The 13,555-nt window shown below is 42.2% G+C and overlaps 1 protein-coding gene across 1 annotated transcript in view; it reads right to left on the bottom strand.

Annotated features, from left to right (window-relative positions):
- The window catches only part of dlec1 (DLEC1 cilia and flagella associated protein), a 26,779-nt gene extending 13,224 nt beyond the window's left edge, over positions 1-13,555 (bottom strand). The window contains exons 1-22 of the mRNA XM_061238991.1: positions 13,469-13,555; positions 12,868-13,008; positions 12,588-12,744; positions 12,293-12,403; positions 11,989-12,185; positions 11,020-11,240; positions 9,036-9,120; positions 8,490-8,577; positions 7,797-7,970; positions 7,231-7,367; positions 6,740-6,832; positions 6,298-6,388; positions 5,496-5,658; positions 4,479-4,671; positions 3,944-4,020; positions 3,484-3,643; positions 3,179-3,272; positions 2,634-2,764; positions 1,895-2,053; positions 1,269-1,399; positions 687-840; positions 92-202 (exon numbers count right to left, since the gene is read on the bottom strand). Of these exons, the coding sequence (XP_061094975.1) occupies positions 92-202; positions 687-840; positions 1,269-1,399; positions 1,895-2,053; positions 2,634-2,764; positions 3,179-3,272; positions 3,484-3,643; positions 3,944-4,020; positions 4,479-4,671; positions 5,496-5,658; positions 6,298-6,388; positions 6,740-6,832; positions 7,231-7,367; positions 7,797-7,970; positions 8,490-8,577; positions 9,036-9,120; positions 11,020-11,240; positions 11,989-12,185; positions 12,293-12,403; positions 12,588-12,744; positions 12,868-13,008; positions 13,469-13,555 (2,955 nt within the window). The remainder of the gene's footprint in view (positions 1-91; positions 203-686; positions 841-1,268; positions 1,400-1,894; positions 2,054-2,633; positions 2,765-3,178; positions 3,273-3,483; positions 3,644-3,943; positions 4,021-4,478; positions 4,672-5,495; positions 5,659-6,297; positions 6,389-6,739; positions 6,833-7,230; positions 7,368-7,796; positions 7,971-8,489; positions 8,578-9,035; positions 9,121-11,019; positions 11,241-11,988; positions 12,186-12,292; positions 12,404-12,587; positions 12,745-12,867; positions 13,009-13,468) is intronic.

Genomic DNA, 13,555 nt, shown 5'->3' with positions numbered 1-13,555 from the left:
TGTATGCAAGATTACACTATCTAGTATCATACATGTATTAATGTTACAGATATGTCACTATAGACCCGCAGTGTATTGCAAATGTACGCACATCAGTATCAGCTGTGAACTCCACTTCAACTTCCATTTTGGTGTTGGGCCCGAGAATACCATTGGATGGGGAGAAGCATGCAGAACAGAAGGAGGACTGCTTGCCTTGAAGCTGTTTAGGCACACAAAGCAGAAGTCTGTGACAGCAGAAGACAGTGTCCGTCTTGGTTGATCAAAGTCCTTCTATGAGCTAGAATTACAACAGTATGAACATCAAACTGAATTTCCCTGTAAATTAGACTGTAAATTACATTGCAGTAACCTGCACAGTCAAAATGAATCTCAAGCAAAGGTGGTTAAAATCTTTCTACATGCGACCAAAAAGATACAGTACAGCACAAAGTTCAGTTCAGACACTCCTTTCTCCCCTGTCGACTACATATGTATTGTGTGAGATCCCTGCTGTAAAGTCCAGCTATGCCTGCTTAAAAATTGAGCTGGACATAAGCTAGTCTAGTCTGGTCTGAACTGGTCAACCAGCTACCAGCCGTTTCAAAACCTAGCTTGAGCCGTTTCTTTTTCAGCATGTTATATTACTGTACGTCTCAAAACATAAAAGTATTCAGTGTTTCATGGACCTGGGTGCAGAGCCCTACCTTTCCCCAAGAGAAGTGAGCTGGGAGGAGGGTCTGGTTAAATAGGGTCACAGTTCCTTTCACTGGGACCCCTATGTAGAGTTCGGAGAAGACCAGCTCACAGCTCAGAAGACACACTGATGGAGACTGCACAGTGGCCTCCACCGCCAGGTGACTGTGGGCATGTGGAGATTGTCATCATCATTAACAGCAGCACAGTTTGACATGAGGCAACCACAGAAAAACATTATGAGTTCACCAATGAGAATCTGCTTTTGAATGGAAAAATTGGCACACATTCCAAAATATTTTTGTATGTTATTCCTATGCGTAATTCATCTAGATATTTGAATAATTTGGTTGCTTCTATCAACACAATATTGCACACAGTTTTACTATGCAGGTTTGTGAAAGTAATGGAGCGAAATATAGATTATGCCCATGTGACCTAACCATCGGAAAATGTACGCAGTTTTTGCATGACACCAAATATGTATTCTACAAATGGTGCTGAATTACATATGTATATTACAGGTAGTGCTTCAAATATTCCACAGATTTTGACAGTTTTGAAAAGCTGCTGTAGACAATGATTCCCCTCACCATCCTGTCCCATTCTCCACAGCCAGCTCTAGGATGGTCTGAAAGTGCTGGCAGGCCACGGGTCTGAAGAGCACGGCAATGCAGCAAGAGGCCAGAGGGGGCAGCACTCCACTGTGTGGCTCAATTATAATCTGCAAACAATCAAATGACATTTACATCCTCAGGAAGTGCTCATTTTATGACATGAAGCCTTTAACCATGCCACAAAAAATAATTATATGGTAATATAATAATAATATAATAATGAATCATAATTTATTAGTTAGCTGACGGCTTTATCAAAAGCGCCATTAGCTCAGGTTAGTGCAGTTGGAGCGTTGCCGATTCGATCCCGCCCTGGGTGTGTCGAAGTGTCCCTGAGCAAGACACCCAACCCCCAAATGCTCCTGACGAGCTGATTGGGCCAATCGCCGTTGGTGTATGAGTGCGTGTATGAATGGGTGAATGAGAAGCATCACCTGTACAGCGCTTTGGATAAAGGCGCTATATAATTGCCAACCATTTACCATTTAGGGACAATGCTTGTGACCTGAGCCATGAAGGGACTGAATCCAACGGTTCTCCATATCATTAATAATATTCATATCATGTTGACATGATAAATATTGATAACTGCTAAACGGCACCTGTGTTTTGCTGATCTCGTGACAGTCCGGTCGTTCCTCAATGACCCAAGAGGCCTCCAGCTGGCTGTTGTTGCTAATGCTGAGCGTGGAGCGAGCCTGGTCTCCCAGCTTCATCAGGCCAAAATCCAGCCTGGGAACATCGATACTCAACACGGGGCCCTGCACCACGAGCAGAGACAAAGAGTGGAGTTTCAACAACATCAGCAGCAAGGCTGTAGCTACTGTACCATAGCTGCTCTATATCAGAGCTTCACAAACTGTGGATCGTTCAAGGGGTTCAGGTGGACAAAGAGATACATGGGAAACAATAACTTGAATTATCTATTGAAGTTCAAACCAGTCAAATCTTCCATAATAATTCCATATTAGAACATATGCAATCTGTAAAGAGGGGCAGGTTAGGTTACAATAAATACATCTCTCAGTACGTGATTTTTTGACTAAAAACTGTCTATCTTTACTGTCTTGCTTGTTAGTCTATACGAATCTTTTGGGTCTATGATGTCCTCTAATGTTTAAGAAAGAAAGGCTCTGAAATATCACCTAAATAGTTGATAAATGATAGTATTGGCACCTGTACTATATCAGTTTGATGTAGAGTACACTGAAAGCATCATAATTGATACATTGTTTGCAATGGTGCAATGACCTAGAACAGGTCCCACCACTGCATGAAGTTGTGAGTGTACCTTCAGTGTGGTCCTGTGTACTTTCAGGCATAGTTTCTATCTTCTCTCACCTTGAACGAGGCCTCCACAGACAGGCCTACGGGTTGGCAGTGGTTCTGAACGTGGCACTGTAGGATCGTCAAAAATGGCCCAGGTTGTCCTCCAGTCAGAACCAGTTCCATATCACAGCATTCATTCATCTCTGAAACAAACGTCACACTTGTCACCTACACACCACACTAGTCTCTCAGCTGAACAATCATGGTATGGAATCTGCACTATATATGCCACACTCTATATGGTGACATGCGTTAAATGGTTTAACATACAGTACAAGAGTATCATGCAGGAAGTGTTCTAGAAAGAATATCCCTCATTATCTATTGGTTTCAAAATAATGCTTGAAGACCACTACGAATTAAATTTCATTCCCTTTTCTTCTGAGGCTGAAGTTATCATTTTAAAAAGACGTATAACAGCTAGAATATCATGTGGAATAAACTGAGAATATAAATGTTCACAAATGCTTAATATTTAATATTTATATTTGACATATTTTAAATATCTCCTTGTATTTCAACCCAATAAATAAAAGACAACAGCAACACGTTCATACCTATTTCACCTATAGGGGGCTCCACTTCCAAGATGTGACAGTCACTGAGCCTGTCCCATTGGAAGTGAATTTGAGACTTGCTGTTGTTCCACATCTTCAAACACAGAGAATATAGTAAGGAAAACAAAACAAAATAAATGCAAACAAAAACCAGAAATACTGGTTAAACAACATTAGCAGGCGTATCAAAGAGTGTGAATATGAGTGTATGAAGCCATTTAACTGTGCATTGACAATAATGGTATTCCCGACAGTAACAAAGCAGTTTACTGATAGGCCAGGGTGGAGTTACCAATACAACCCACCTTGAACCTCTTCCTAATGGCCGTCCCAATGAAAGTTTCTCCAGGGAAGTGAATGGCATAGGGTTCAAGTAGGACCCTGTGGAGCTCCGTTGACCCCTTGACCTCAATCTCCATGACGATCACATCGTTCACTTTGGTGGCCTCAATGTGTTTTGATTCACTGTGCATCCATCAGAACAAAGAAATAAAAAAACAATATTGAAAGGAGATTAACATTGGGGTTTAGGCAATAATGACAGAAGAACATGTTATGACCAACAAAATGTTGGTTCATTCTGTGGTTTCCCAGTCAGGGATACAGTACAAGATTAAACTGCATGAAGCATACACAGGTTACTCTAAAATGTTTAATGTGTAAAATCAAGGAACTTGAGCATCTTGGGCTCGTAAGATATCTTCTGGGCGGTGAACAGATAGCTAGCTGCATGGCTGCCCTGCCCCACTGTGTTGTCAGCATTACCCTTTTTCGGTTGGTTCTTTAGGAGGATGCGGGATATCCCTCAGCACAAGGTGGCATACACTATGGTACTCCTTCATCTGAAACAAAACAAAATAACAAACGTTATTTTCACTTTGAAATTTCTTTAAATTGTTTCATTCTTGCTATCTGCTTCATAATTTGAGGTCTGCTTGGCCTACACTTCTGCTGCTCTGGTTTTCAAGTGTTTAGCTCTCTGTGATGTATGGCCTAACTAGCACCTTCAAACTGAGGGATTATTACATTTGTGTAAAAAAGTAACACCCCTAATTTCTTAATAGAATACCACAAGCTATGGAATCACACTAAATATAATACGGTTTTTGAGATGCATTTGCTAAGTACACAGTCAGTGCAATGAGGACTTAGAACCCTGAAGGAGACTACAGAATTAGATATTCGAAACTCATGATCTCCTCATTGTTTGGCTCTTATGAATCCCACAACATAGCCAGCAGTTGCTATGGTAACTGTCTTGGACAGGCCCCTTTGGAGCGAGCGAGTGAGTCTTGAGTACCTCCTGGGGGCAGTAGCTGAGCAGGAACTCGTGATCTTGGTGGGGGCTGAGGGATCCGATTTGGGGACTGATGTCAAAGGCTTTGTCAATGTCCAGGCGGTACTCGATTTGAGTGGGTTCCAGGGGCTCTCCAGCCAGGAGGGGCCGCAGGTTGGGCTGCATGATCTGCCAGTGAAATGGCAGCTCCAGATGACTTTGCCAAGTAAAGAGAACACAAAAGCCACATTATGGTAAATGGACTACATTTACATCACACTTGTCCCAGAAACTAGGCAGCCTGTAGCCTAGTGGCTACATGACTGGGACCTGGAAGGCTGGCGGTTCAAGCCCCGTGTAGCCATGATAACATGCAGCTGTTCAGCCCTTGAGCAAGGCTCTTAACCCTACATTGCTCCAGGGGGGATTGTCCCCTGCTTAGTCGAATCAACTGTAAGTCACTTCAGATAAAAAGCGTCTGTAAATAACTGTAATGTAAATGTAATGTAACTCCTTGGGAGCAATTGGGGGTGAGGTGTCCTGCTCAAGGACACTTCAATGCAATTCTCTGACTGCCAATGGTCTTTTACAAGACACCTTTGTGCAATTAATTAAGATAATCTGAATTAAACTAGGCTGTTTCATTATTACAGTTCAAGTACACATACATATTCTGTGTACTGGTCTGCTGGACATATTGGATAGCATGGTAAACACCTAGCTATTGTTCACTGTACAACACCAGGTCCAATCTTCAAAATTTCATTTCTAAATACAGCTAGCACATTTCACTCACTGTGTTACAGTGGGGTTGTTGAGGTCACTGTTAACTGTAGTTACAGCAGTGTTTATAAACTGCACCTTCTGCACTATGCGGCCCAACCACTGACATCATTATGAAAATATGAGGAAGCCATTTTTTTGCTGTCGCTATATTAATTCAATTTGGGACATAAATATATTGGTTGTCAAAGGAAACATGGCATGCCTTAAGAAAGGGGCTTTTCTTGAGGGGGTGGGGGTAAAAAAGTGAGGCCTCACGCATTATTCCTAATGACCAATTTCTTCTTTTGGTGACAGAGGGGGTTGGCTGGCCCAAAACGGATGAAGTGCTCAGCTGTCAGGTCACAAATTTCCCCAAGGGCTGGACGGTCCTCCCCATCAGTCACCGACACTAGCTCAAGGGTGATCAACTGTCCTGTTCCTAGAACAGTAAAGTAAAAAGATTAAGGCACTGCTAATATTTTCGGGAGATTCTACCGCTTATTTCTCCTGCGCAGGGAGCTCATGCCTAAATCCAAAAGACTCCCGGAAGACTTGAGATGTCTGATAAAAATAAAAGTTACAATAAATTGGAAGTATGCAAGCTTATGTTAGAGAATGCTGCCTTCCATAAAGCATGCCCAAAGTGTCCAAAATCTCTACAAAAAGGAGCGGAGAGTCTTAACAATCTGGCATTGCCATTTTGTGGTTTTATTATATCACAATTTATATTATTATAGAAATATGAACGTGGAAAGTGTGTGGAAAGCGACTTTAAAAGCAGATGTTTTAGTAATTATAATCTCATTGCTTTCACGGCTATCACACGGTTGTCTGCAACAGAATCCTTGTGGGGGTGTAGGCAGCATTGAGAATTGTTTGTTGACATTTTTTGTGTGTAAACACAGGAGTGAAGCAAGCAAAGAAATCATGCATAGTATGCCTTTAAGGGTAACCAATGTCCTATCCTGATAGCAGCCACATACACACAGCCCTTCTCTCATTCAGAAAGTTAATGTGGGTCATACAGTACAGCTTGCTCAGAAGTCTTTCTGGTTTTAGCAGGATGTGTGTCCTTTACCTTGAATGACGATGTCCTTGACTTGGCAGTTGTCACACACTATGGTGAAAGCTTGAGAGCAGCTTTCAGGAATTCTGGGAAAGAAGGCCACCTGAAAGGGAAGGGGGAGGGGGTGGGGGTGTAGTTATGAAATAATTAACCTATACCTTTCTCCAATTACTGGTTCACCCTATTGAAATTACTTAACATGTGGCTGTCAATAGAAAATTGTTTTTAAAACGTAATAAATACAATGGAAAATACCGTACGTGCAAGAGTACACCAAGAGATGTGAGCAATATAGTTTCACAAAAGTATTTTTATTATTACATAAATAGCACTTTATGGCCTACACACAGAAATATTTTCCATTGTGCATGACGTTAATAGGTATTACAGCGTCTCCATTTATCAGGCTGACACATAGAGTGGAGCCATTAAACGGCAGATAAAAGTAACACACCTCTACCATTGTGGCCTGACCAGGGAGAAGGTCAAACAGCGATGGACTGATCCCGAATGGAGGCTCCTCTGCAAAAGAGCCAGTCACCACTGACTGTCAACAGGGCAAAGAGGCATGTATTAGAGCCAGGCTAGCAGAGGGAAATCTCACCACCCGAACACTGCGTTTTCCTTGTTTTCCTCCAAGTTGCGGAGGTGGGAATTAGGGAATTGCTCAAACATCCTTGGCAGAAAGAGGTGAAAAAAACCACTATGCCGGGGCAAGGCAGGCAAACTCCACTGAGGAATGGGAACCAAATTCACAATGACTAAACATGTTTCCCAAGTTTCTCTCTGAACAATGTGTAGGTTGAGCAGCATTAACCATTCAATTTTGTCAATGTGCAAAAATGATAAAATGAAGCCAAACACTCCCCCACCACACCATTCAGGAGGGGGCCCTCGACGGATTGAATAGTTTCAAAGTATTAATAGTAGGCGTAAGCTCTTTACTCGCAGGTTGGAGGCAGGCCACATTTTCTTGGGCATGATGCAGAACGTCCCATCGCTGAGCCCCTCATTTTTGCAGAGGAACTCCACTATCTTCACCCCTCCCACCAGACAGTATCCACAGTCCAGCACGCGAGGCACTAGGAACACACAGAGATTCAGTGGCAGCAGCGTGCATCTGTGCTCACATAAGCTAATAATGGTAAGTTAGCATTATTTGGAGAAATATACAGTATGTAAATGCTGAATTCAGTGCAAAAAAGGTAACATTTTTGTGTTAAAACATTGTTACAAGGCCATTGTTAATCCATTCCTAGCATTGAAAAAGGCTCACTGACATGTTGACTCACCCTGTGCCTGTGTTTGTAGTACTTCAATTTGGGTTTTAAAATATACAGCTGATGGACCGACACTCTCAATTGGTTGAAAATTGGTTCAACGTCACAGAGATTAGGGGTTGAGGGTGTTTGTTGCTGCAATTCCTCTCTTGACCGTTACCTATTGTACCTTTAAATATATGTTATGTTCAATACTTGTATATATTTGGAGGTGTGTTTTAGCAGACTCACAGCTCAGAATTGGAGGGGGTCGCTGGGCCTCAATAGGCACAATGAGGGGATAAGGGGCTTGGGTCTCCACCAGGATGAAGTCCGCAAAGTCAGCCATTGAGTCCGGGACAAAGCGTACGGTGTACTGGCAGCTCATCCCAGGGGCAACAGTGCCGCCCTCACCTGGGAACTTACCTGGAAAAAACGGGGTATGCTCACAAGCGTGCATGGTCATCCAATTACAAATTCAGCAACCAGGAACTGTACTTTCTCTCAAAGACAAAAATATTATGTTACACTGTCTGAATTTCACTGAAAAAATTTCACTTAAATGCAGAACTAATTCTTCTCCCTTACAACTGCGATATTCAGAGACCATAAATAGACATTTTTCTTAACCTGGGGCCTGTATCACAGAGCAGGATTACTGAGTTAGCTGGATAGAACATTAGAACGTAGAACAGTACTTTTTATTTCAGTCCATGTTCCAGATTTTGGAGGGTTCTTGGTTTTACTCAATGCAGTTATCCAACAATCCAGTTATCCCATCCAATGCAGTAATCATGCTTCATAAGGTTGATGCCCAGTAACAATTAACAACCACTTCAAACCAATTGATTGACAGTATAATTTTTTTTAAGCACATTAGTGTGCTTATATTATGGGCACAACTTTGTGTTGGGACATTAAGTGACATGACAGGCAGAGACTCACCCAGACCAATGGAGAAGTGGGGGGTGTTGGGAGGGATGACGCGAACATGGCGGCTGGTGGCAGTCAAATTCCTCAGCTCTAGCTTGGTCTACAAGATATTATACCCAATAACAGTCAACACTGTACACATATTCAGCCTTAGAGACACCGGGGTCACAAGTCCATTGTACAGATGATTTTAGACGATTTTAAACTGAATTCCCATCGAAGCAATGTATATACTTTTATTCTGTGCTACGGCCAATTACCCCCAAATAATGGACAAAATAAGTTACTCCAATCATCCAGAATACACTGCAGTGAGTTCTGCAAGATGCCAAAAATCATTTCACACTTCATTGTGCAGGAACCGAGTTTGACATTCCTCATGTACAGTATATAAGTGCTGCAGTAGAACCCGTGAAGTAACAAGGTTTACCTGACAGACATATAGGACAATGTGGCTCCAATATACTGTATAGTGACAAAAAGAAGCGCAGAAGAAAGCATCCTGCTGGACTGGCATGATAAAAACTGAAAATTGATGAGTAATTCAGGACCCCATACCTCATACACGTGTCCCAGTCTGTAATCTGTAAAGACCACGATGGGGGGGTTGGCCAGAAACACCGGGACAGGCTCCTCTGGGCCCCTTTTGGCAAAATAGGAAAGGCAGTTTGTATTTTACAATCTAGGTTATTGTTTATACAGAATGGACTGCAGCAGGCAAGAGTGTATAGCACACAACATTAACCTACAGTATAACTCATGTACCAGAACTTTGAACGTAACTCCACCACACTGTGGCAAGAAATAAAAATGTTCTATTGGGGCGACAGAATTAACGTGTTGCTATGGATAGGTTAAGGTAAAGTTCAGGTTTTCTGTCAGTCAACGTAAAGGGCTCAGAAGTATTCACTCCTTCAATTAGATGTTTCTGCTTTGTTCACATTGAAAACCAGCCTTGTGTACTTACAATTCTGTACCCGAGACAGACAAAACAATGTTTTCTTTTGTTCTGGTGGGCTTTTTTGTTCTCCAATAATGATGTAATATAAAACACAATATTCTAAAAGGACATCTGCTTAGCATACACACTATTTAATAAATGCCATTTGTCTGATGCAGCTGGAGACTGCTGAAGGCCGAAACACGGTACAATGTGCATTTTACAATCCGATGGTTTTGTCTGGTGTTTACCTCCTATAATAAAGCATGAGTTGATCCCTTTGTACCAGAGTTATGTAGCGACAGGAAGTAATCTCATGTTATTGTCTTGTTCTGAAGAGCCTTTAGTTGTTTTTGAGGACTTGATTTGGTTATAATCCAATGGAACAAATCAACTGTGTGAGTTAATATGGACTCCTGAATGCAATCAGAGTTGCTTGGAGGACTTGCTCTTGTGATTTATTTGGTTCCGTTCCATGGCCAGACCATGTGCCTAGATGTATCATGAAATGTAAAGAGTTACATTTACAGACAACCAAGTAAACCAGGATACAGTTTGGCTTTGATTAACCACCATGGTGAAAATTCCAGCTGTGACCAGCTTGAAATGACGAGCTACCATCTATTTCAAAACATAACTTGAGCTGGTCAAAGTTGTGTAAGGAGCTGGCCTGAACTGGTCAACCAGCTACCAGCTGTTTCAAAAAGCTGAGATTGCGTTGTATTTCTCTGCAGGGAAATTAAGGGAAACAATTTTTATTTTCTCAGACCAGGAGCAGAGTGCTTATCAAGCCTTTTTGGGTCCAGAGACACACATTCAACTTATTCTGATCATTCAGAAACTGTGATTTTCAAATGTGTTGTTTTGGTTTGTTGTACAAACTTAGCTTATTCTGAAACGACACAGCTGAAAAAGACTGGCTCAAAACAAAGGCATAAAAAAGGAATCCGATCAACAACCTGTCTTGGAGATTCCCCAATAGAAGACTTCAGTGCACAGAAAGATTGACTCAAACACCAGAGACATACTCTGATGTGCCCTTGATAAATTCAGTGCAATGCAGAACTCAGGGAAGCCAGAGCCAGCACCTTCTTGCCTCTGATAGATTACATTAATTAGCCTCCTAAGTGGCAAAGCCAGTGGGCACACTTAACACTTGTCCAGCTTGAAAATTGAGCTGGCCAAGCTGGTCATAAGCTGCTCTAGATGGGTATGGAATAGTCAACCAGCATGGCCAAACTGGTCATAAAGCAAGAAAACAAGACATAAACATTGCACCTCTCATGCTCTGACTCATGACTCGCATTGATGAATGACTAATATCCAACTTTTATTTCCATTATTAATACTCAGCATCACTTCTTATTAAAGCACATGGTTTGACTAAAACAGAAATCTGACCCTAACTAGTCACAAATGGTCATAACATACCCATTCATAGATAGCAAGCTGAGTTTTGATTAGAATAACCACCCCCGCATAGATAAGACAACTACTACATGCAGAGACTGTGTACTTAACGATAAGCAGAAAGTTCAAGGTTCAAACTGAATTCCAGTGGTGCTACAATATGCAATTTGGTGCCAGTATTGGCTACTGTACCTCTCTTCCACCACCACTCTTCTCCCATTCACCACCCTCTCCACCTTCTTCGTGGGCAGGATGAGGGACTTTCCACCACGCTGGGCTTGTGGGGGCAGGAAGCGGGGGTTGCGCAGGAAGTTGTTCCGTTGCTTCAGCCTCTGGAGGCCAGCGCTCTCCTCATCTTGGACGCTCTTGCTGGGTTCTCCTGCCCATACCGGCCTGCCCTTCTGCCCACCCGTCTGGACACAGTTTGGAGCAGTGGCAGATACAGGATTAACTCTTACAGCTTACATCAAATGGATGGTTATCAACAATTGCAAGACACAGGAGCATTATGACTGGAGGTTCCGCTAGTCAATTAAGAGACCAAGAAAAGGTCGGGTGTCTCGGTGGCGCAGCCTGTAGAGCACTGACCGCATGCTCATTGCGAGCCGTGACGTCGGCGGTTCGAATCCTGACATTTGTCGCATGTCTTCCCCTCTCTCTCGCTCCCATGCTTCCTGTCTCTCTATACTGTATACTGTCCAATAAAGCTGAAAAAGGCCTAAAAAATATCTTAAAAAAAAAAAGAGACCAAGAAAAGGTCAATTGTACCCATGGGATCAGCATGATTTCCCATGCACTATCAGAGTGACATTATGGTAGCCCATGGGTTCCCAATTCAGTATCATAGAGAGCACTCATGTGGCTGACACAGTGGATAACACTGTTACCTCAGTGTTGTACTGGGTAGCACTGCTGCAAGAAGGTCCCTGGTTCAAGTCCTGGCTGGGCCCTTTCTTTGTGGACTCCAGTTTCCTCCCACAGTCCAAAGACATGCAAGTTAGGTTAATTGAAGTGTCTAAGGTATGAGTGAATGCTGTGTGTGCCCTGTGATAGATTGGTTACCTCTTTGTTCATTTATGGTTGAAAATGTTCCTGACGTACCCTAGTTACTTACAGGACAGTAGGGGGCAGAATAAGAGATTAGAAAGCTAAACATTTCACCTCACTGAGATTGCTCCTGGATGACGTGGCGCACTCTGGGGTTGAGGGGAGTGTCAGTGTCCCCTCTGATTGTTCCAGCATATCCTGTACCATCCTATCCGGAGACGGAATCACAGTGTACCCATCATCCTGAGGCAGATTTTTAATATGCTGGCTGAAGCTAATTGTTGCGTTAGCAAAGCCAGGTGGAGATTTTCCTAAAGGAAGGAAAGTTGACAAAGGTTTGCATAGTCATACTTGAAGGTGTTATCCCAACCTTGATGAGGAACATTCATGTATCAATAATGAATCAAGACTGCTGTACCTCTGGTTACTTTTATGGTTGGAGCCTGCTCTGTGATGTAATCTTCTGGACAAATCAAATTGTTGCTTCTGAGTAGAGTGTTGTCCACACACCATTTGAAGGTTGATTTTACTGTAAAAACGGAAAATGTTTCTCAGTTATACGCCTGTTGACATCACCAGTGCAGAGCTATCACAAATGAATAAATAAGTAAATTATATTGATCAAATTTTATACCAAAAATATGTCCTTCAATTAGCTTTTCGAAGATTTAACAAACTGATATATTTCTGCTAGTGGAGCAGGAGGACTGCACCTGGAGGTAGACCCAGTTGATGGTAGACCTCTCCCACCTCCTGCACTAAATTGTTGTGGGCCAGCTCCTCCTTGGCTGTGGCTTGGAGCTTGGCCTCTAGGATGTGTTTTTCTAGCATATCGGCTTCACTTATTCGCCGATTATACTCTGAACGGACCTATGAAAGTCAAAACAGTATTTAACAATACAGACAAATTACACTCAAATCAGGCCAGCTAGAAGGCCCAGGTTGCTGCATCTGAATCTCAGGAAATGTTGAAATGATGGTTTGACTGCTCACCTGCTGAAGCTGCTCCACATATGTGTCATGGTAACTGTTGCCTCCCCTTCGTGACTTTGTGAGATTAGCCACTGTGTCTTTTCCAATAACTTCTGCTGTGTACAGGTCTTTGAAGATATCGGCCAGCACATGTGAAATATCCTGACAGAGACAAGTGTTTTTCTATATCACAACTACATTGTTTTATCAGGTTTGTCATTTTCTTCACAGGAAAGTGTTAAATCAACTTTAGCAGTGTTAAAGCTGCTAAAGAGGTGAGGCCTTTGTTAGAGCAACTCTAACAAAGTCCATATGGGACATAATATACTCCATTAGAGTTATACTATCAGTACTCTGCAGTTTGTTTTACATTGATGTGTTCTTAGCCACATGCTTTTACAAATTGGCAGTGTTTTACCGCAAACATCTACCAACAATAAAGTAAAGAAAGGTTTCATGCTTATGAATGCACGACTGTTTTAATATTGTATCGTTTTTTAGGCACACGTTGTAGAAAATGGCTTAATTCGACTGTATTTCACTGCCTATTTATTTGCTCAATTTTTATTAAGACCACTTTATATGCGTGAAAGCCTTTTAATCGTAACTACATGTAACCTACCTGTGTTTTCTCCGAAGCTGGACGGTGTCTGTTCATAACAGGGTCAAGCACATTTTGAGATGCGGATTCGGAGTCTTGCTGTTGCAT

The sequence above is a fragment of the Conger conger genome, chromosome 4, assembly GCF_963514075.1.
Source record: "Conger conger chromosome 4, fConCon1.1, whole genome shotgun sequence".
Classification (NCBI taxonomy): domain Eukaryota; kingdom Metazoa; phylum Chordata; class Actinopteri; order Anguilliformes; family Congridae; genus Conger; species Conger conger.
The sequence above is the reverse complement of the archived record's forward strand: the minus strand, read 5'-3'. Positions and strand labels throughout refer to the sequence as shown.